General features: G+C 62.1%; 1 protein-coding gene across 1 annotated transcript; it reads left to right on the forward strand.

Annotated features, from left to right (window-relative positions):
* The first annotated feature begins 7263 nt into the window (after positions 1 to 7263).
* On the forward strand, positions 7264 to 14767 carry Mrgprf (MAS related GPR family member F). Its single transcript, XM_027944756.2, has 3 exons — positions 7264 to 7375; positions 10268 to 10378; positions 13031 to 14767. The coding sequence occupies exons 2-3, from the start codon at positions 10331 to 10333 to the stop codon at positions 14012 to 14014; spliced, it is 1032 nt and encodes a 343-aa protein (XP_027800557.2). The 5' UTR covers positions 7264 to 7375; positions 10268 to 10330; the 3' UTR covers positions 14015 to 14767.
* Positions 14768 to 21629: the final 6862 nt, after the last annotated feature.

Below are 21629 nucleotides of genomic sequence, written 5' to 3' on the forward strand. Positions count from 1 at the left end.
GTTGGGCCTGATGGGCCACCCAGGAGTCTCGGTCACACACAGGTGTGTCAGAGCGCCCCTCAGTGAAGTTTCCAGGTGCGAGGGTGGGGGCGAGCCGAGCTGTCCCCTCCAGGAGGAAGCACCCCATTGCTGCACCAAGCGCCTCTGACTCAGGCCGCAGCTGCCCGGGGCCTGGGTGTGATCTGGGTGTGACGCATTCGTGCTTTAGGGTGTTCTGCTAACCCTCGAGGCTGCGTGTGGAGTAGGCCTGGAGCAAGGGAGGGCTCTGGACACGTCCAGCTGCTGTGCAGCTGTTGCACCGTCCAGCCCGGTGACCCAGCAGATGCACAGATCATGAAGAGTCCAGTGGATTCGTGCGGATGCCCTGGCGGGCTCCTGCAGCTGCACCGGGCGGACACCAGGCCTGGAGTGGGACACATCCCCTTCTGACAGAAACGAGTCTCCTTGGGAGACCCGGCTCCGGCCTGGCTGTCAGGCTGCAGGTGAGACCCAATGCCACCCTGGAGTGTGAACTGCCCATGCGGTCCCGTGGTGACCTCCCAGCTGCCACCTCGAATGGGTGGTCACCAGCCCCATGGGCGATAACGGTCCACACATGCCACAGCTCCAGCATTAGCTGTGAGGTCAGATGTGAGCAGGTCCTGGGGACATGAGCTAATGACGTCCACTTCACTACACGGACTTCTCACGCACGGCCACACAAATGACCCCATGGGGATTCCCTGTGACCAACTGACAGAGGAAGAAGCTGGCCTGCCCTTCCTATGACTATGTCCAGGCAGGACCAGGCAGGACGTTCTCCCCGGGGCACAGCCAGCCCTGGGGAGGTTGGTGTCATGGGGCCACTTCCATCTTCCATCATGGAAGGGACAGCAGGGACTTCTCCTGGAAAAATCAATTGCTCTACTGTGGATTTGTCTTCCCTGCCCCCAACACTTCTCCAAACCACCACCCCTAGACTTGGGGAGCCTGGTGGGTCGGATCAAGGTTGGCGCTTATATCCGCAACATGGCCTCTGGTCAAGGATCTCCTTTCTCCACGTGCCATTGAACACGGCCTCTCTGAACACTTCAGAACACAGGAGTGGCCTTTCCAGGCTTGGCGACGATGCTTTGGGGCCACAGAATGAGGTACAGTTTCTAGGCCTGGGTACAGAGGGAGTCCCCGTCCCCGCTGGTGTGCCCAGTCCCAACTGTGGGGGACACTGGTTGCTGGAGGCCATGGTGTCCCCAAGCCTGGCACCCAGGAGACAGAGGCTCCCGAAGTACCCCCCTGTCCCATAGAAAACGCGTGGGGAGCTACGGGGACTGAGAGAGGCAAGCCCACCCTGGCCGGACCCCGTGGGAGTGAAGCTTTGACCACCCCGCCCGGCAAAGACCCTCACCGCCGAGGGCACAGGGCGTGAGGGAGAGGAGGTGGCATCTGCCTGGTTGGCACCTCAGGAACAAAGCCCCACTGTGGCCATGCCTGTGTCCTCCTCGCCTGAGGTGATTGTCCTTGCCGGTGACTTGGTGCTTGGTGCTTGTCTGTACTGATGGGGAGTGCAGCAGAGACCCTTCCGACTAGTATTCCAGCTACAGAGCGTCCAGGGGGCAGCCAGGGGAAGGGGGGTGAGCGTGGGAAGGGGGTGGGGGCCTCTGAGCCCCTCTCTGAGTTGCACAGGGCCATTGGCTGTGTGAGCTGGTCCCCCACCGTCCCCCTTTCTCAGAAGCCGTGCAGGCAGCCATGATGAAGTTGGAGTTGCTGGAGACGGCAGGGGTGGGGTAGGAAGACCAGGACTGTAAAAGACCCCAGCAGCAAATGACCCAGGGGACTCATCATGTGACGCCACAGACACACATCCCCCTCCCTCGTGTGGTGGGCAGTGGAAGGAACCCCTGCTGGGAAGGGAGGTTGAAGACTCAGAGCCACCGATGGGCACCACCGGTCCCCACAGTCCACCACGGGGCCACCGCGCTCCTCCATAGATTTGGGGGCACCAGCCGCGTTCCCAAGGCCACCCAGGCAGCTGCAAAGCTCCAAGGGTCGGGGCTGTCGCAGGACCCGTGGGTGGCGCTAGGCCGGAAAAGGCAAAGTGACTGGAGCTCGCAGGCCCCTGCCCCAGGTGCCCACAGGACAGGCGTCTGACCCCCGCCAACCCGCCGCCACGAGGTTCAGGCCTCCCACTCCACCCCAGCCCAAGGGCACCCAGAGCCTGGCATGAGGGTGCCGTGCAGCCTCCTGTGCCCTCTCCTGGGGCTGGATCTGAGTCCTCCTGCCTGCGCTCCCGGGGATGAGCCTGCCCGACCGCCAGCCCTGCCCTGCCCTGCCCTGCCCTGCCCTGCCCTGCCCTGCCTCTGCACACAGGGACCAGGAGCCTCCGCCCACCTCCAGCAACACTCCCACCAGGTGCCTACCATGGAACAAGCAGGAAATGACAAGCTTTGGGCAGGATGTGGCGGCTGGGCTCCCCGTGCACCATTGGTGGGCGTGTGAACCCGAGGAGGGAGGCCCAGAGGGCTGGGGGCTGCAGGGAGGAGAAGGCTGTGTCTCATGGGGACCTTGAGCAACGTGAAGAGTTCTGCAGAGGCTGGTGGTCACAGTCCCACAGCCACGTGCCCAAGAATGCACTTAGTACCCTGAGCAGTGGTTAGGAGGGGAAAGCCCGTGGTCACATACATACACATGTTTTCAGAAGATCCTGGAGTTTAAAAATGATTTTTTGTTTGTTTGTGGTGCTGGAACCCAGGTCTCCACCACTGAGCTATACCCTCAGCGCAAAATTAAAACAAAACAAAACATGGTATACACCCTCAATCCGTGTGACCTGTCCAGCTGCGAATGCCACCAGGCACCAGAGAAAGTCCAGATCACAGAGACCCAAGAGACCAGGTCTGGGCTTTGGTTGGAAATAGCTCCTTCTGCCCAGAGCCACGCACACACCTGGTAAATACTCTTTCACTGAGCCGCCCCGCCAGCCTGCGTGGCCTCTGACAGAGGGCCCTGGACAGCTAAGAATCAGAGCAAGTCGACAGTTGGGCACTAGCCCGGGAAAACCGCGGCAGGCTTTGGTGTGGACATCAGGGCGTGCTTTATGTGTGCGAGTGTACAGGCCTGGACAGCAGTCAGACCGCGATCCCAGCGTTGAGTGCGAATTCACCCTTGCCCTGCTCTCAGCTGCACCCCGGATCAGGAGAGGGTACCCCATGGCTGCTCTCAGCTGCACCCCGAATCAGGAGAGGGTACCCCATGGCTGCTCTCAGCTGCACCCCCAGATCAGGAGAGGGTACCCCATGGCTGCTCTCAGCTGCACCCCCAGATCAGGAGAGGGTACCCCATGGCTGCTCTCAGCTGCACCCCCAGATCAGGAGAGGGTACCCCATGGCTGCTCTCAGCTGCACCCCCAGATCAGGAGAGGGTACCCCATGGCTGCTCTCAGCTGCACCCCCAGATCAGGAGAGGGTACCCCATGGCTGCTCTCAGCCCACCAGGCAAGGAGCAGGAGCAGGTAGGGCCCCATGAGTCCCCTTGCTGGGGGCGGCCCTGGGTTGGCAGGTGCCTTCGTCATGATCCAGGCGGAGGAGGCAAGAGCCAGCTGGAAAGGAGACCCCCAGAAGCAAGGCGGGCCTATGTTCTAATCCTCCCTTCCCTTCCCGTGCCCACTCCACCTGCAGCACTTCCTGGGGACGTCGCCAAATAAACCCCTGCATCCCCTCAGAAGAAGTCCAGTGGGACTGCTAGGACAGAGGGCAGACGCCACGTGCTGTGGCCCTCACGCCCCACCCCAAGCCTGCAAACTGTGCTCCTCCATGTGACAGGAGGGCTTGGGACTCTCCAAGAGAGGAACCGGGGGAGAGCTGGAGGTGAGTCAGAGGAGCCATTCCCCCAGGAGGCTGCGGCGGACAGACCAGGGCCTCACCCACCCCCCCTCCGGCCCCTGCTCCAGGCTCCAGGCAGCCACGTGGGCCAGCTGCTGAGGTGGGCCTGTCATCACCAGGTCCCTAGGAGAAGGAGCAGGAGCACTCCCAGCTTCTGCGTCCCCACGGCAGGTTCTCCAACCCTCTGGCTACAGCCTCCCCAGCTTCCCTGCCTCAGCCCCGCACACGTCCTGAGCTAAACCCAGTGGAATGGAGAAGGGTGAAAAGGAGAAAGAGGGGAGGAGGGGGGAGGGGAGGAGGGGGGAGGGGAGGAGGGGGAGGGGAGGAGGGGGAGGGGGGAGGGGGGAGGGGGGAGGGGGGTGGGAGAGACAGACCAGGAGAGGAGCCCAGCTGCCAAGGACCCTGTCGGCCGGCCACCTTGCTGGGCCCCGACGCCCACACAGGTGTAAAGCAAATCCGAAGGCTGACTGGGTACGCGATGGCCTTGGGAACCACCACTCATCACTTCTGGGAGTTAGGAGGCTACTGTGCGCCTTTTAAAGGTGGCTTTTGCTGAGTGTGGGCCAAAGTGGTCGCAGACCCATTCTGTGGTGCCTGGGGCTCACTTAGGGCACAGATGGCCCCGGTGCAGGGAGGGCACAGGGTGTGGGTGAGGACAGGTAGACCAAAGCTGGTGTCGCTCGAGGCTGACCGCGGGTTGGAGGACAGAGAAGCTGCCATGCTGGTCACACAGGCGGGTGGTCCACCTGAAGGAGGGAGGTGTGTGTGAAGCTGGCGCAGGGACTCGCGGAGCAGGTGCTCCTGCCTCCCTCTCCTAGGGACCTTGTGGTGACAGGACCACCTGGGCAATCCATGACAAGGTTGCCACAGCCACGTGCCTGGGAAGGCCCTCAGGAACTTAGCCTCGTGTGTCCCCAGTCTCTCTGGCCACAAGTGAGGCCTCACGTTCTCAGGGTTTGTGCATTAGGACATCTTCAGGTGGCCGTCATTCGGCCCGTCTCCCTCCCTCCTTCCCTTCGGCCAGCGTCTGCCACCGTCCTCACTGCAGGAGCCCAGACGGAGAGCAGTGGCCGCCGGCCTTCCGGTCATCTCCTGCTCCCACTCCTCCCCCTCGGCTTCCCCCACAATTCTTCCCCCGGCACCAACATCGCTGGTCTTCTATAAATAAGTGTTGACCAAAGATAAGAATGGATGGCTAGGGGATGGACGGTCAGTGGGTGGACAGATGGGCAGGTGGACGGATGTACACATGGGTGGATGGACACGTGGACGTATGGATGAGTGGGTGGGAGGATGAGTGGGCGGATGGGTGGCTAAGTGTCTGGGTGGCACGTGGATGGATGGATGGATGGATGGACGAGTGGGTCGTGGCTAGATACGTGGATGGATGGATGCTGGGTGGATGGGAGGATAGGTGTGCCTGTGGATGGAAGGGTGGGTGTGTGGATGGGTGGGTGGCTGGGTGGCTGGATGGATGTGTTAAAAATTAAGGTCCTTTCTACTGGGAGGGGCAGGGAGGGCACTAGATGGCAGGTGGTTGCCATTTAGAGCCTGGGGACAGATTATGAAAGCCAGTAGAGCAGGGCCTGTGTCTAGGTCACCACGTGGGCTGGCCCTGGACTGGACACCTCACAACTGAGCCCTGAGCCTGGTGAGTGAGTGAGCAGTCCCACTCACGGAGCCAGGGCACCGCTTCATGAGGAAACCCAGGCCCAGGGAGTGCCCCTAAATTCCCTATTGGAACCCTCCCCCCAAGATGGTGACATTGGAAGATAGAGGCTTTGGGGGTGACTAGGCCACAAGGGTGGAGCTGTCCTGAGGTGGGTCGATGCCCTTGTAAAAGGGACCCCAGAGAGCCCACGGCCCCTTCCACCTCGCTAGGTCACCAGGACAACGCACCCTCTGCGGACCAGGAGTGGGGCCCTCAGCAGACATGGAACTGCGAGGACTGGGTCCCCGTTGTTCAGAAGCCGACGGACCCGACTGTGGCAAATGGGACTCTGCGGCCCAGGCAAAGGCGCGGCTCCCATCCGAAGCACCTCTTTCTGGTTTAGAAAGAAACAAATTTCCATACCAAATAAGGCGGCAGAGTCCAGAGCCTCTGCCCACTTCACGCAGCTCCTTTTAAGTGTCCAAAAGCAATTACACTTGGAACTTGACTGGCTTCAGCCTCCCTGGCCTTCCCCAGCCTCCCCGCGTAAACAAGCGGCCCAGCTGGGCCCCAGCTGCTGCCCTGGGGGAGGCGAACAGGTCACCACCCTGCCTGCCCAGCCTCTGTGGGCCTCGGGTGTGGTCTGGGTGTCCCCAGACTCTCAGAGCGTCCCACCCCCAGGAGACCCCAGGAGACCCGCTGGACAATGCAGACCCCAGTCCCAGGCTCCCTCCTCCTCTTGCTCTGGGGCAGGGACAGCAGACTCCTCCATGGGCGGGAAGCTGAGGCTCGGGGCAGGTGCAGGGAAAGTCTCTTGCGGTTTCGGTAAGACGCCCACAGGGGCCCACAGCCCTGCCTGGGCACCATTTGTTCAAGCAGGGAAAATGGAATTCCCTTGGGCTTCGGGGCCATGAGAAAGTGGGCCCAGGGCAGGAGAGTCATTTCTTGGTGCCTCTGAAGGGCTCACCACCAGCACTGACGGCCCACCCTCCTGCTCCCCGTTTTGGGCTGGGTGCCCGGACCACTGACACGTTCCAGGACCCCCTCTCTGGGGGAGGCTGACTCATCCCGCTGAGCAGCGCACGCACCAGGCCCCGCGGCCGCCAGCTCCCCTGCTCGCCCCGGGCGGGCTGTGATTTTCCACTTACTCCATCTGATTGCTATTAGGGCTGGGAAAGGGAATTCCTGGTTCCAGAAGGCCACAGGGGGCCCCCGGCACATTCCAGGGTGGGCAGGGGGAGTGGACCTGGACGCCACCTGGGGGTGCTGCCGTCCCTCCGTGGACTCTGCACGACTCTGCGCCTCCGCTAGGGAGCCCTCTCCTCTGCGCGCCCAGCTTCCCCAAGCCAGCCCCTCCCCCAGTGGAGACGGCAGGGTGGGGACCGCCCATCCACCCCAAAATGCCCACTGGGAGCAGACCCAAGGCAGCAGGCCAGTGGACAGCAGAGCTCCCTCTGCAGGACAGGACAGATTTGGGGGGCCATAGGATACAAGGGAGATTAACAGCTGGACTCCGGCCGCCGTGCTCAGTGCTCGGGCCAACCTGACGTCACCAGGCAAAAAGATGAGTCCCCAGTGGGGCTCTGGGGGGGCTCCTGAGCGGGGCATTCCTTCCCGAAGCCTCATGGAGCGCAGCCCCTCCTCCTCCTCCCTCCCCTCCCCCTCCTGCCGGGCCTGGAATTGGGTTTGGGGCGGGTTCTGCTTCCAAAGCCATCTCCTGCAGCAGGCAAGGGCTCGTCCCGTCCTCCACCAAGCTCGGGCAGCGCTTGGCTGGCCTGCTGCCCTGGTGGGTCGGCCAGGCGGAGGCAGGGATCTCAGGAGGAGCCCGTCACAAAGGGAAGGACTCCGAGGACCAGGACAGCGGCAGGTAGCTCCCTGTGTCCAGGGACCGAGGGAGGGGCTCAGGGAAAGGGGGTCTGTAGGGTGAAGGCCAGGCAGGGAAGAAAAATGAGGTGGACGTCTTCAGGGCAGGGAGGTGGGCACGGTCAGGGCAGGAAGCTCCCAGAAATCCACCTCTTGAATCAGGAAGCCCTGAGATTCCAAGGCAGGGCTGTCACCCACCAGGAGGTCTCTCCCGCCACTCAGAAGCTGCAGGGTTCTCAGGGACAGCGAGGAACTTTGAGAGTCCCCTCCTGTGTGACCGTGCCCTGGCCAGCTGGCCTCCCCCAACCCCCAGCCCCAAGCCGGCCTCAGCAGCCAGCCCCTGCTCTATCCTCCTGTGGGTGGGGGCTTCCCCTCCCTCCCCCAGCTTCACGTCCAAGAGAGCTTTCTGGAAGGGCTAGAAGGGAACACCCAGCGGGCAGCATCCCAAGCAAGAGGAGAGGGCTCCTCCGCTCCCGCGCACACCAGCTTCTGCGAGGCTGAATCCGGGATGGAGCAGCTGCAGGGCCAGCCCCACAGTGGACATGCTGGGGTCAGGAGGCCGGGCAGCTGGGTCCCACCTTTTCCCAGGCTGGCGGAGCCTGGCACAGCGTGGGGTCCTCTGAGGACATCCCCGCGGTGTTCTGCCGGGTCTCCATCCCCTTGGATGAGCCCCTTGGATCCAGCTGTCAGCAGGGACCCGGGTCCTAGAGGGGAGACAGGCTCTCTGTGTGTCACGGGCAGCGTCAGACAGCCCCTCCAATGACCAGTGCCCTCAGGCCCAGCCCAGGCGGCCGCCAGGGGAAAACAAGAGGCTTTGGGTCCTGGAGGGCTGGGGTGAGCCAGGCTGGGGGAAGCAGGCAGTGGCCGCACCGTCCTGGTTTTGAGGGGAGTGCAGGCGGGGGCAGGGGGTGCTGGGCTGGCAGCTTCCTGGTCAGCTTTGGTTGAAGCCAGCGCTGATCAACACGCAGCACACGCACTCCACACGTCCCTACCCATGTCACACATATGTCCTTAATGTGGCCCGTCTGGGCTGCCAGATCTCTGCGCATCCGTGAAGTCGCTGTGCGTATCCTGGTAGGGCCAGGACCAGGGGACACAGACGGATCAGCTCCATCAGCGTGGTGGGCAGGGGCTCTCCGGCATGCTGGCCTGCACTGTGGGCAGGCCAGCCCTCCGCCCCAGGGTCCAGCCTGACCAGCGTGAAAGGGTGACACTTTCCTGAGTCCAGGCTTCCCCCAGGGGAGCTTAGGGCCTGATGTGGAAGGCTCTGGAAGGGCCTCGAGAGGGCTGGGAGCAAGGGGGGAAGCAGAGGTTGCTTACCTGGGGCCGGGTGGGTCTGGGGGTGCAGACAGGGGAAAGTCTGGGCCGGGCCCCCCTTGGGGAGCATGCAGCCTGTCCCTGGCCATGGACAGTGGACCAACTGGAGTCGAGGCTGTGCCTTGAGGCGGGGGGTGAAGACGCCCACTGCCCAGCACCAGGATCTGTGCGAGGCACCACACACAGGGGCTCCCACCCTCACCCACGCAGGCCCCGCACTGAGCCACTCCAGGCACAGGTGCCCCCACCGAGCTCCAGGACGCACCCGCAGCCTGGGGGCAGGAGGGCAGGAGACCTGAAGTGGGCGCAGGCCTGGGGTGGCGCTGGGCCCTCCACACCCCGCTGCACAGCTTTGGCCCTCGGGGTGGCAGCCTTCCCACCAGATCCTGGAGGCCAAGGGTTAAAGAAGGGGTGGGCGGCTTGCACAGATGGACACCCTTTGCAGCCAGTGACTCACAGCCCAGCTGGGACAGGCGGAGAGGGAAGGAGGTGGCGGCTGCAGCCAGCCGGGTGGACCTGCAGAGGAAGGAATTTCTGGGGAGTGGAGGCCACCGCACTGCCCAGCAGTCCCCCCCCCCCCGGGAGGGAGGGCTCCAGCCACCTGTGGCTGCGCTGTGCCCCTGACAAGGCCTTTTCTCACTCTCGACCTCAGTTTCCCCACTTCCTGGGGGGGAGCGATAGGATGTCTGGTTGAGGGACAGGTCACTTTTAGCAGACACAGGGTAGGCAGACCCATGAGCTGTGGCCAACCAGGGTGGACCAGTCTCCTGCTGGGTCGTGCCCGCCCAGCTCATCCCCCTCCCAGGCTCATTGATTGGCAGCCCCGACGCTTCCCCCCACCCGCCGGAGTCAGGGCCACGGCATGGCCTCCTGGCTCGCTCCCCAGTCACCCCTCTCCTCCATAGCAGCTGCAGCCCCAACAATAGACAGATGTGCTGGCCGCTGGAGAGTGACCTCACCCCTGGACCCTAGGTCACCTACCAAAGGGAAATGAGGGCAGCTGCCCTGCAGCTGGTAATCAGGCCACACCCCACAAGGGGGGGGGGAGGTGGCAGGTGCTCAGCCAGCATTCGGGGTGCTGGGGTTGGTGGTGGGGGCGACGCTGTGCCTTCCAGGAACCTTTAGGGGAAAGACCAGATGCAAGGCCCAGACAAAGACCACCTCCTCCAGGAAGTCTCCCTGCCAAAAGCGACCTGCCTGACCTCACCGCGCCCCTCCCCTGCCACCCAGGGCCAGGACACATGGAGGTGCTCGGGCAACTGTATCTCCAGAGCAATCTGGCTCCGGCACCTTGCAGACCAAGTGCAGGGGGTGGGGGTTGAGGGGGCTTCCTGCCTAGTGAGCCGCCGTGGTCTCCAAGGGGCCCCAAGGGTCTTATGAGGGGTCCTCGGGCAGGAGGGGCTGTGCTGGCAGGACAGTCCTGCCAAGCCCTTCTTCAGGGAGCTGGGGATGGCCTTTCCGCTAAGGTGAGAGCCACTGGCCCAGAAAGCCCAGGGGCCTGGGGACAGGGCCGGGAGGTGGGATGGGGACATTTCAGAAGGAGTCAGATCCCACTGTCCTCTCCCGGGGCTGTTGCCAGGTGACAGGTGGGCGTGCCAGCCGGTGAGCTGCGAGGAGGGACCTGGACCCTCGGAGCCTGGAGATGGCTGGGAACTGCTCCTGGGAGGCCCATGCCACCAGCAGGAACAAGGTGAGTGCCACCCGGCAGAGGAGGCCACTGGCCTGCCAGGAGACGGCAGGTGGGGACAAGAGATCCTCCCACACCTGCTTCCCAGGCCACTCTCCAACTCTGCACTGGGGTGGGCATGGGGCTGGCCCTGGTCACCAGTCCCTAGGATCCCAGTGTCCCCTTCAGGGAGGTGAGCAAAGGCACTGGGTAACTGGAAGTCCCCCCTGATGCTGACCCTTGGCCATCCTTTGCCCCTTGCCTGCCCTGCAGAGGGGGCAGTCAGCCATTACGATGGCCAGGGCTTGCCCGGAAGGCCTGCCTGCTGGCTCCCAGGTGACCCTGATGTCATGTGCTCCACAGAGCTGTGTGCACTCTGGGCTACCCCCATCTATAGGCACTAGCCCTCCTGAGACTCTGACAAGCCCTTCAGGCTGACCCACCACCTCCTGCCTTCCCCCTCCCCTTGAAAAGTCTGGAATTTTCTTCAGAATCCTGGGTAGAATACTCTCCGACTGGAAGGATCCCTGGAACTGACCGGCTCCAACCTCCTCACTGAAGAAACTGAGGCTCACAGCAGGGCAGTAACCTGTCCCCTGCCCAGGTCCAGCTCCTGGGATCCGACCCTGGCCCTAGCCTCTAACCCTTCTCCCCATGGTGCCCACTGTTGGCACGATGTTGGCCGCCCAGGAGGAAGAGATTGGGTGTGCTGGGGGCGTGTCCAGGAGTCCCCAGAGCAGAGACAGCGCTCAGGGAGGGGGCAGGCTCCAGAGCGGGCCTTTCACAAGGGCCTTGTGTGGCTGGGAACAGCTCCCACCCAGTGACTCAGCCAGCCCCCCTCCCCTTCAAGGAGGGGATTGCACGATTTTTCCAGCTTGCAAAGGCTGGAGTGCTCTGACATGGCTCTGTCCACCCCATGTCCCCTGCAAGCAAGTTCCCTCCCAGTGGCAGAGCTAGTCTCCCCTGGACCTTCCAGATCCCTGAGTCTGTCCCTGCTGAGTGGAACTCCCAAGATTGTAGTTCTCAAAGTCACCCCCCGGGAAAGGAAGCAGAGGGCAAGCTAAACAGTGGGATTTGTTGGTCCACAGAGGCAGGCAGAGCTGTTCTGTGTTTGGTGGTGGGCAGGACCCCATAAAGGACTTTCCCTGACCTCCGAGGGCCTCCCCAAGTTCTGCCAACACCTCCAGTTCCTGTTTGCAGGATCCCTTGAGGGGTCCGGGCCAGAAGACCCCACCCTTGGTTAGGGGATGTCAAGAGCGATTCCTCTGGATCCTGCTTTCTGCCAGAGCCATCTGGAAAGTGGCAGAAAGGGTCCCTTGTTTTGTTGGGGGACGTGAGTGGGTACCAGCCTTCGGGAGAGAGCTGGTGTGGATTGATAATGTCTGCAGGGTGTAGGGAAGGGGCTTGCTGGGGCACCTTCGCCACTAGGAATGAGAGGTCGAAAACCACCCTGATGGGCTGTGTTTGGCCGGCACAGTGATTTGAAGTGTTCACACAGAAAGCTCAGGGTGTTTGGCTTCTCTGGGAAGGGGAGGGGGGGACCGGCCCCACTAGCCGGTCCCCTGGCACCCGCTGGCTGGAGCAGAGCAGGCTGCCCACCTTGATCAGGATGGGGACTCTTGGGTTTGAACCGTGCCCACCACTCACCAGTTTCTGGAACGCGGCTCAGGCTTGTGCATTTACCCACCAACCCAAGCCCTGTGGACAGGACTGGTGTCCGCTGAGGGCACCATTTTAGGCAAAACCAGTTGTAAAATATTGAAGTGCTTCCTGTAGCTGATGCCGCAGGCCCCACCCCCTGCCAGAGACCCCCTGGGCTTTCCCACAATCCAGAGCCCCGAAGAGCAGCCCCAGCCCACAGGGCACCACCTCTGATCCCCAGTTCTCCCTGGCCCCACTGTGGAACTGGGTCCTGCTCCAAGTTCCACTCCATTTTTTTTTTTACAAGTGATTTTAATTTCCTTAGAAATAAGTATTTTCACTTTTTAGTTTTGAAACAATGCAAGAAAATTGCAAGAACAGGAGGCTACCTACTAAGTCCCTCCCTCCCTTCCTCCATTGCTGATCTTGTGCTGAATATGCTGTGTACCCCAGAATCACCCCCAAATAACTGGCAGACACCAACTCCCTCTGCCTTCAAATAGCCAGACTGGTCTGAGAACAAGGCCAGACGCAGGTCCAGGTTCCGAAAACGTAACACTGATGCAATCCACGCCCACATCCTGAGCTCTCCGAGTGCCCCGGCAATACAGTGGTCTAGGTCCAGGGTGTTAGGATCCCAGCCTGCAGAGTGGCTCACGGCTCTTTGGTCTCCTTGCATCCAGAAAGTGCCCTCAGTTTTCCCTTATTGTATTATAACAGTCCCTTCTTCTATGACATGGACATTTTGGGGAGAGTCCATTCTGACCGTGGGAAGCCTGGAGTGCTTATAGGTGGCTGACAGCGTGGTGTCCCTCCTGGAGACTGGCCACTCCGTGCTGTTAGCTCTAGACTCGGGAGCAGCGTGAGCCTCCGGTGGGCTTTATTCTGCTCTGGTTGCAATCAGAGCCAGTGGCCCTACAGACCTTGGACCCAAGTGTCTGGTGGGGACCACCAGGCGGGGCCACAGGTGCAGGTCTCCGTGGAGGGGGAGGGGCAGCCAGCACCACCAGGTGTCTCCCCTCCACACCTGCACAGATGTGTCCCAGCCTGAGCGAGGCCCCGGAGCTCTACAGCCGCGGCTTCCTGACCATCGAGCAGATCGCCATGCTGCCCCCGCCGGCCGTCATGAACTACATCTTCCTGCTGCTCTGCCTGTGCGGCTTGGTGGGCAACGGGCTGGTCCTCTGGTTTTTCGGCTTCTCCATCAAGAGGACCCCCTTCTCCATCTACTTCCTGCACCTGGCCAGCGCCGACAGCGCGTACCTCTTCAGCAAGGCCCTGTTCTCCCTCCTGAACGCGGGGGGCTTTCTGGGCACCTTCGCCGACTTCGTCCGCAGCGTGTCCCGGGTCGTGGGGCTCTGCGCCTTCGTCAGCGGCGTGAGCCTCCTGCCGGCCATCAGCACAGAGCGCAGTGTGTCCGTCATCTTTCCTGCCTGGTACTGGCGCCGGCGGCCCAAGCGCCTGTCGGCCGTGGTGTGCGCCCTGCTCTGGCTCCTGTCCCTGCTGGTCACTGGAATTCACAACTACTTCTGTGTGTTCCTGGGCCACGCAGACTCCGGGGCAGCCTGCAGGCACATGGACATCGCCCTGGGCATCATCCTCTTCCTAGTCTTCTGCCCACTCATGGTGCTGCCCTGCCTGGCCCTCATCTTGCACGTGGAGTGCCGGGCACGGAGGCGCCAGCGGTCGGCCAAACTCAACCACGTCGTGCTGGCCATGGTCTCCGTCTTCCTTGTGTCCTCCATCTACTTGGGGATCGACTGGTTCCTCTTCTGGGTCTTCCAGATCCCGGCCCCCTTCCCCGAGTACGTCACCGACCTGTGCATCTGCATCAACAGCAGCGCCAAGCCCATTGTCTACTTCCTGGCCGGGAGGGACAAGTCGCAGCGGCTGTGGGAGCCTCTCAGGGTGGTCTTCCAGAGGGCTCTGAGGGACGGCGCCGAGCTGGGGGAGGCTGCAGGCGGCACGCCCAACACGGTCACCATGGAGATGCAGTGCCCCTCTGGGAATGCCTCCTGAGAGGCCGGCGCCCGGAGAAGCCTGGGCCGGTCGTGGACCCTGGCCTCCAGAGACTCTTTGCCACCGACAGGAACAGGCACCTGCCTTGGTGCCCGCGTGGGAGGACAGTCCGGCTGGGCCCCTCCTGCCTCCTTCTCCCAGGGATGGAGGCCCTGGGGGTGGCCAGGAGGCCGAGCAGCCACCAGCACCCCCAGCCACTCTGCCTCAGTGACCCACTGTACCAAAGTCACCCCCACGCGGTGGGGCCCTCCTCACCCTGGGCTGGTCGGCATAGGGGAGGAGGTGGCCGCAGCCCTGCCACCTCCTGCCCTACAGCCTCGTCCCCAGGGGTGGACTGTTCTCGAGATTCCGTCCCCAGGGCGGAGCATGAGCTGACCTGAACCAAACGGTGCTACCTGGGAGAGGTGTCCCTTCATAGCCTTGCAGCCAGATCTTTCTGCAAACAACATCCCTGTCCCCTTGGTGAGTCATTTGGTGACTTTAATGGGGAAACGCCTGGCCCGGGAGCCACTTGAGACAGGAAGGACAGCCTTTTCTAACTCTGTGCCTGGCCAGCCCTGGGCAGCCTCCCAAGCACTCTGTGTCCTCCAGGCCACTGTGGACCATATGGGCAGTTCCTGGACCGAGTCCCTGGGCTCTAGCACCACCCAGAAGTGGGCTCTGGCTCTGTCCTGTCCCCTGAGGACTGGCACTGTGGTGCCCAACAAGCACAGTGGCCCCATGTAGCCACAGGGAGTTCTGTAAGACAATGAAGTGTCACCAATAAACGTTTTGTACCTTGCATCGCGGCAGGCTGAATGCCCGAGTCCTCTGTCTCCCACAGCGAGGACGGCCAAGGGCAGGGGCAGTGGCCCGGGCCTCCCTGCTGGCTCTCCAGGGCCATCTGCTCCTGTCCTCCTGCCCCAAGCCTGGTCTTCTGGCTGCTTCTGTCTCCCCTGTGGCGTGCCCGCCCCTTACCTGATGGGTCGCCAGAGTGAATGCCGGTCCCGACCCGGGCAACCTGTCCATGTATTCCAGTTCAGCCCTGCATGGATGGACATCGTCCCTCTCCAAGAGGGACATAGTGGCCCCACGGGGGCTCCCTGGAGTGAGTGGCTGCATCCCTTCCTACGCTCCTCCCTGCAGAATGTCTCCCTCGGCCCTGACCCCCAGGCAGGGGCTAGCCCCTGGGCCTGGACACCCCTGGGCTCCTGCAGCTGGCTGAGAGCCCTTCCAGGGTACCACCTGGGCCAGGCTGGAGGGCAGGCCACTGTGGACCATAAGGGCAGTACCTGGACCATGCCTCTGCTCAGCCCCCACAGAGGACATCCTGGGCACCTGGTCTCGCCTGGGATTCTCTGGGGAGATTCTCGAGGGGAACTTGCTCACTCTGAGGCCTGAGGAGAGAGCCCAAGGCAGAGGCCGAGGTGGCCAGTCAGGAAGCGTCGCTGATGGAGTGGGGCCCCTTCTCTGAGCCAGGAGCAGACGAGGAAGGCATGCCTGCCGGCCGGCCCCTGACACCCCATTCACACACCTCGAGCCTGCTCTGCCTTAACCTGGGCCCAGGGCAGCAGCTGCAGCACCAGCCCTCGCAGGGCTGACCCCGCCAAGCCCATGAGCCTGATGGTCCACGCCCAGTCACCGACTTGACCTTCCTGTCCACTCTGGCCATGGACTGTCTCTGCTCTCTAGCAGTCCCCGCTGCTCCTCCCAGCCAGGCACTGAGCTCTGGGTCGAAGGGACTGTGTGTGGACGGAAGGAGCTGTGGTCCCAGGGGTCTCGGGTGAGGAAGGGCTGTGCCACCTGCCCCACGCTGTGTCCCCCATGCTGCGTCCCCCACGCTGCGTCCAGATGAGCCCCACCACCCTCCCCGTCTCCCCCGTGCTGCTCAGTGAATCCCGGAGACCAGGTGTCAGATGAGGGGTCTCCAGCCTGGCAGGTGATCACCGAGGACACACAGCAGCAGCAGGGCTGGGGTCCCCTCAGGGGCAGGGCTGGGGCCCACTCGGGCATCCTGGCCGGAAAGTCTCTCCCTCCACATGGACAGAAAGGCCTCCCAGTGCTGGAGGTCACCCAGGCTGGCCCAGGGTCCGTGAGTCCCACTTCCTGGGAAGCCACTCTCCTCCCAGGACCCCAAGCCTCCAGTCCTGAGTCCCCACAGGGAGCTGACCCCTGGAAGGGCCCTCCCTGCCCGGGTGCAGCCTGAGCGCTCAGGTCCCAGGGCCCGTGAGCGGATGAGCAGTCGGATGAGCTGGGCCACAGTCTGAGGCGGCATCAGCCTCACCACGCTGTGGCGGAGCGTGGGGTGAGCTTCGGGCTTGTCCAGGCTCTGGGGCCTTGTGCAGACCTTTGCAGACTTGCTAGGAAGCTGGCCTTTTCTCCCACAGGCCAGAGACTCCCAGAGGAGTCTGCCCCTCCCAGATCCCCTCATTTTCTGTGCTAATGGCACAGACATTAAAGGAGAGGAAGGCCCACACTTCCCTCCCTCCCCAGGTATTTGATTATTAAAGTGGCAGGGAGGAGCCGGCCGCAGGCGCCAGGGCTCCAGCTGCCCCCATCAGGGTGGTGTTCTGGCAGCCCCCCCCTGCTCCCTTCTCTCGGGTGTTTGGTAAGAGCAGGAGGCCAGGGGCCTGAGCAGCGCAGATTTCTGTCCTGACACTTTGCAGCCAGGCCGTTCTCAGAGACAGCCACTCCACAGCAGAACGGCACAGCTCCTACTGAGGGACTGCTGGGCTGCCCCGGGGTACCAGCAAACCACTCCCACCCAGCACATGAAGAGTCGGGAGGGCAGGCAGGAGGGACTGGGCCACCCTTCCTGCACCCACTACCTCTACAGAACCAAGCAAGAAAAGGTGCACGGTCTTTTAGATGGCAGATGGCACAAGGGATGAGCAAGGCCAGATTTGAAGTCAAGAGCGAGTCTCCGGGAGGTGGAGGTCTGTGACCTGCCAGCCACAGGCCTCAGTCTTGCTGTGCCTCGGTTTCCCTGGAGGGCACTGCACAGACCTCACAGAGCTGGTGGAATTGCCTGTGTCGGTGCCCGGCCCACCCTGGTCAGGCATCAGGGCAGGGACTCGGCAGGTGGAGGGGAGAAAGTGAGTGGCCAGCGAAGGAGAGGAGTGCCCACCAACAGCCTCTCCAAGCTCTGGCCATCAGGGAAATGACTGCCATCTGTTGAGGCCCTGGGCCCACAGCCTCAGGCAGGGGTCTGGTTTGGTCTTCAGAGCGGGGCCACATGGGACCTGCATCAGTACCAGTTGGGGAAGTTGGGCCTCACCAAGGCCAGCCACAGCAGGTGGATGACCAGGCTGGAGCCCCAAGTCACCACCCAAAGGCTCCCCATGGTGGCTGTCTAGTGGCCCTGCAAGCTCAGCCTCTGACCTTGGCATCCCCCATCAGGAAAGTGACGGCAGTTGGAGACACCTGAGGTGGACATGCCCAGCACGGCCCTCGGGGCACCCAGACGGACCTGGTTGGCTTCCTCAGTGGACTGAGGCCAAGGGAGGACAAGGCTCTGTTTCAGGCTGTCAGCAGAGGGGCGGGGTGGGGGAGCTCCGCAGGCAGCGGGAGCCGTGGTCTCTCCTCTCTTTTACATCTGGCTGAAGGACTCTGGTACCCGCCGTCCCCAAGCCCTGCCCGCTGTGGTTTCCAGATAACTTGGGTTTCATATTTTATGCCAGAATTTTTAAGCACAAGATGGTTTCACATCTGCATAGCTTGGTTCAGAATCCTGAGCCAAGATGCCTCCTTCCTCCCAGGAACCATGGGCTCATCTAGAAGGTGGTGGAGAGATGGATCCTGCCTCTCACTGTTGGGGAAGAAGCCCGGCCAGGGCAATGTGCCCCTCAAAATGCCAGTGACCAGGCCAGGAAGCCAGACCTTCGAGGGTCCTTCCAGAACAGAGCTCCTGAGGACGCCAGCCGGGGCTGGAGAAGTGGAGAACCGGAGGCGGCAGGGTGCATGGGGTTCGCGGGAAGCCCTGTTGGATGAGTCAGGCCGGCAGCACAAAGTTTCCTGGCAGTCCCAGAGAGGCTCACCTACGCAGGCAGATGTTTTTTTTAAGTCTTTGTAATTAATCTAATGGAGGCCTCCTTGACACGCAGGAGAATGTGACCACTTCACACATAAGACACACTAATCTCTGACCAGTGCATCTGTGCCCATGTCATCCACAAAACAACAGACGGGAGGTGTCACTCCCCCTAGAAGAACGTGTCCGCCCCACCCAAGTCTTCCCATGCCACTGGGCAGCCAGTCCAGCGCCCGCCGGGCCCCGCCCAACACAACATTCATCTCGCTTCACGCTGCTCTCAATTAGCCTCCCGGGCAGATCCGTGCCCCATATCGGCCAGGAGCCCTGGTGGCAAGTAACAGAACCGGGTTAGTCCAGCTCGGGAGAGGGCGGGTGAGTGTGGGCAGGCGTGTTTACGAGAATTGATTGACTCACATACCCAGAAAAACGGAATAAGAACATAATTAAAGAAAACCCTCCCACTTGGAAGAGAAAGCACACACAGCACTTGGTGGTTCTTGGCTGTAGCATTTTCCCTGCTGGACGGGACACAGTGAGCACCCGGAGCTCAAGAGGGTCCTCGGTCACCATCCAGCTGGTAGCCGGAATCCAAGATGGCCCCGGCGGTCACGCTCTGGTGAATTCGCGCCCTTCCCTGGATACACAGGCTGCACGATCCATGGGACACAGCAAGGTGCCTGGGTGCGTAAGGTTGTGACGGTCTCCACTGGTGGCACTCGTGAGCCCGCTGCCATGTGGGGAGCGGTGACGTTGGAAAGAAGCCAGAGAGCCTCTGGCCACCAGCCAGGCAAGGTACTGAGGCGCTCAGTCCAGCAACCCACGGGGAACGGGTATGACCCAGCAGGGACCACTCAGGTGGCACAGGTTCAAAGGTCAGGGGAAAGCCCAGGATGAGCTGGGTGGCTGGCGGTGAGCCTTCTTAACCCCTTTATAACTGCTGGCCTCTTTGCTTTTGGTCAGTTTCATGAACCAGTAGCAAACACCATGACCTCTCTTTGATGGATGATCCTTGAGTCTAAAGCCCAGCCTTAAGCATCACCTGACCAGGATCTTGAAGACAGCTGTCCCTCTCGGCTCCCTGGAGCTCAGAGCAGGGAAAGCCGACAGCTGTGGGAGTGGGAAGCAGAGCTGGACCAGCTGCCACACCCGTGGCCCAACACAGAGGGCGGGCCACAGTGTCACCCCCCGGGACCCCCCAGTTGCACTTTACCACGCAGTGACTTGCAAAGTGGGTGGTCCGCCCTTCTGAAAAGTGGGTGTGGATGGGCCCAGGCGTCCAAGAACCCAGAGGCCTCTGTCCCTCAATCAGGAACGGCCAAGATGCGCACAGGAGGTACAAGAGCACGGCCACTCCTGCCTTGGGAGCCCGACGCCTCCTGAGCCTCTGTCCCCATCTTTGGGTGCAGCTCTCGTGTTCTCAGTGGGTACCAGGATCCCCAAGCAGCAAGCACAGAATGAACTTCCTGTGGCCGTCACCGCAGGGCCAGGAGGACCCTCCTCCCCTGGGGTTGTCCCAGCAGACCAGACACCTCTGTCACCGGGGTCCACATCTGGCCTCCCCACCTCCCTGCCTCCTCCATTTGTATTAAGCGGGTGCTCACGTCTCCCACACCTACTTCTCCACGGCAGGGCTGGCCCACCCAGCCAGAATTAACGCAGTGGTGGCCCCGGGCCCTCCCAGGGCCTAAGCCATTGCTGGTGGCCCAGCTGAGGCGTCCACCTCCCTCCCACCCTGAGGGGCCTCGTGACATCAGGACTCTTCCTCGCCTGGGAGGAGGCGCAGGTGGCCAAGGCGAGGCGTGGGGACAGAGGGGAGCATCTCCTTCCCCACGTGATCCCTGGTTCTGAGGGGAGTCAGGGGCCAGAGAGGGATTATGAGCTTTCAGTGAGGACTTTGGGGCTCGGAGGAGTCCCCCGATTCACAAGTGGCAGAAGCCGGAGTGGGAATAAGATTCTGCACTCTGGATCCCGGGCGCCTTCCTCCCCATCCTTCAGCAAGCAGAGCCGGGCAAGTCCATTAGCCATAACGTCTCTGCACCCGGGCCGTCGGGGGGCCCTAATGGCCTTTCCCAGCCCACAAGAGCCCCCATTCCCTCCACGCCCCACCCCAGCTTCCCGACGGTGGGGCCTGCTAATGCTCTGAGGTCTCTGAGAGGGAAGACGCGGCAGAGGGCCAGGAAGGGTGGTCCTCCCAAGGCTCCCTGCAGGCCCCCAGCCTCATCCTGCTCGTCCCCTGGGCAGGGATGGGCTCATTAGCCCTGGTCAGCGAGTCCCACCCAGCTCTGCTGCACCCACGTGGGAGGCTGGGGGCCTTCCTGCATTTAAGCCAGCTCCGCCTCCCACTTCACAGAGGGAGGCCAGCCAAGGTTGGCTGGGGTCCTGGGGTCAGGCTCCCGAGGAGAGGGCAGTGAGGGGAGCCGCGCGCGAGTGAGGGGGCAGACACTGAGGGCTCGGGCCTGGCCAGAGACAGCAGGACCTGCGCACGGACCGAGAGAGCTGCTGGGGCCTCCAGGGACCAGAGCCACAAGACTGACACCCTTCTTCGAGGACCAGCACCACGTCCAGGGGCAGGTGAGAGGCCTGACTTTACAATCTGGGTGGAGATGTGACAGCCTGGTGGTTGGGAACGGATGCCCCGCCACCTGGTAGACCCAGGGGAAGCCCCTGCTCTGCTGGGGCAGCTGGGCATCCTGAGCAGGTGTCTCAGCCTCTCTGAGCCCTCATCTCCTAAGGAAAGCAGGGACCATAAAGCGACCTCACAAGCACCTAAAGCCATGGTGAGCGCAGGACATTAACCCTGGTGCCTGCCACCTTGGAGGTGATGGCAGAGCAGGGACAAGGGTGCCAAGGAGAGCAAAGTCTAAGGAGAAGACATACCCCATCGTGTGTTTTCAAAAAAGTAGCTGTGGACCAACCAGGCCGGGTCCTCTCACTCACATAAGAGGATACCTGCTTCCAAGTCCACGCACGCACGGCAGAAAGGCCTCCGGGGGACCCAGGGCACCCGGGCGGGCACAGGGGAACTTTCTTCCTTCACATTCGCGTGGTTTACGGTCAGACTGAATTGGCCTCTGTGCGATTTTTGCAAAGGTGAATGTCCAAGGGGAGTGGATGACAGCGCAGGGGCCATGCTGTGAAGACACCAGCCCAGTCTGTGGCCGAGGAGGCAGACGTGTAGAGGACAGGGAGGGAGGCGAGGCTGGCCCCGAGGAGTCTGTGCCAAACCCCGGGGGGGGGGGGGGGGGGGGCGGGGGGGACAATGAGGGGAGGGTTTATTCATTCACTTACTTCCTGGCCTTTGTTTTCTGTTTCCTTAGTTGCCAATGGCCTTTATTTGTATGTGGTGCTGAGAATCGAACCCAGTGCCTCACACGCGCTAGGCCAGCGCGCCACCACTGAGCCCCGGCCCAGCCCCAGCCCGGGACTTACTTATTTTTTACTAGAGGAGAGTCTGAACCTCCGTGCCTTCTCCAACTCACACTCACATACTCACACACACACACACTCACACACACACACACACACAGACTGAGACCACAGTGAATCTCAAAATTGGGCTCATTTCTTCACCACAAGTGGAGAAAATAGAAAACCCTTTTAAGA

Source organism: Marmota flaviventris, chromosome 9 (genome assembly GCF_047511675.1).
Source record: "Marmota flaviventris isolate mMarFla1 chromosome 9, mMarFla1.hap1, whole genome shotgun sequence".
NCBI lineage: Eukaryota > Metazoa > Chordata > Mammalia > Rodentia > Sciuridae > Marmota > Marmota flaviventris.

What these genes read in the sequence shown, in the direction of transcription:
- Mrgprf (XM_027944756.2), top strand. Translation starts at nt 10,331, where the DNA reads ATGGCTGGGAACTGCTCCTGGGAGGCCCATGCCACCAGCAGGAACAAG. An exon ending in ATGCCACCAGCAGGAACAAG is followed by an intron (nt 10,379 to 13,030) that starts GTGAGTGCCACC and finishes ACACCTGCACAG; the next exon opens with ATGTGTCCCAGCCTGAGCGA.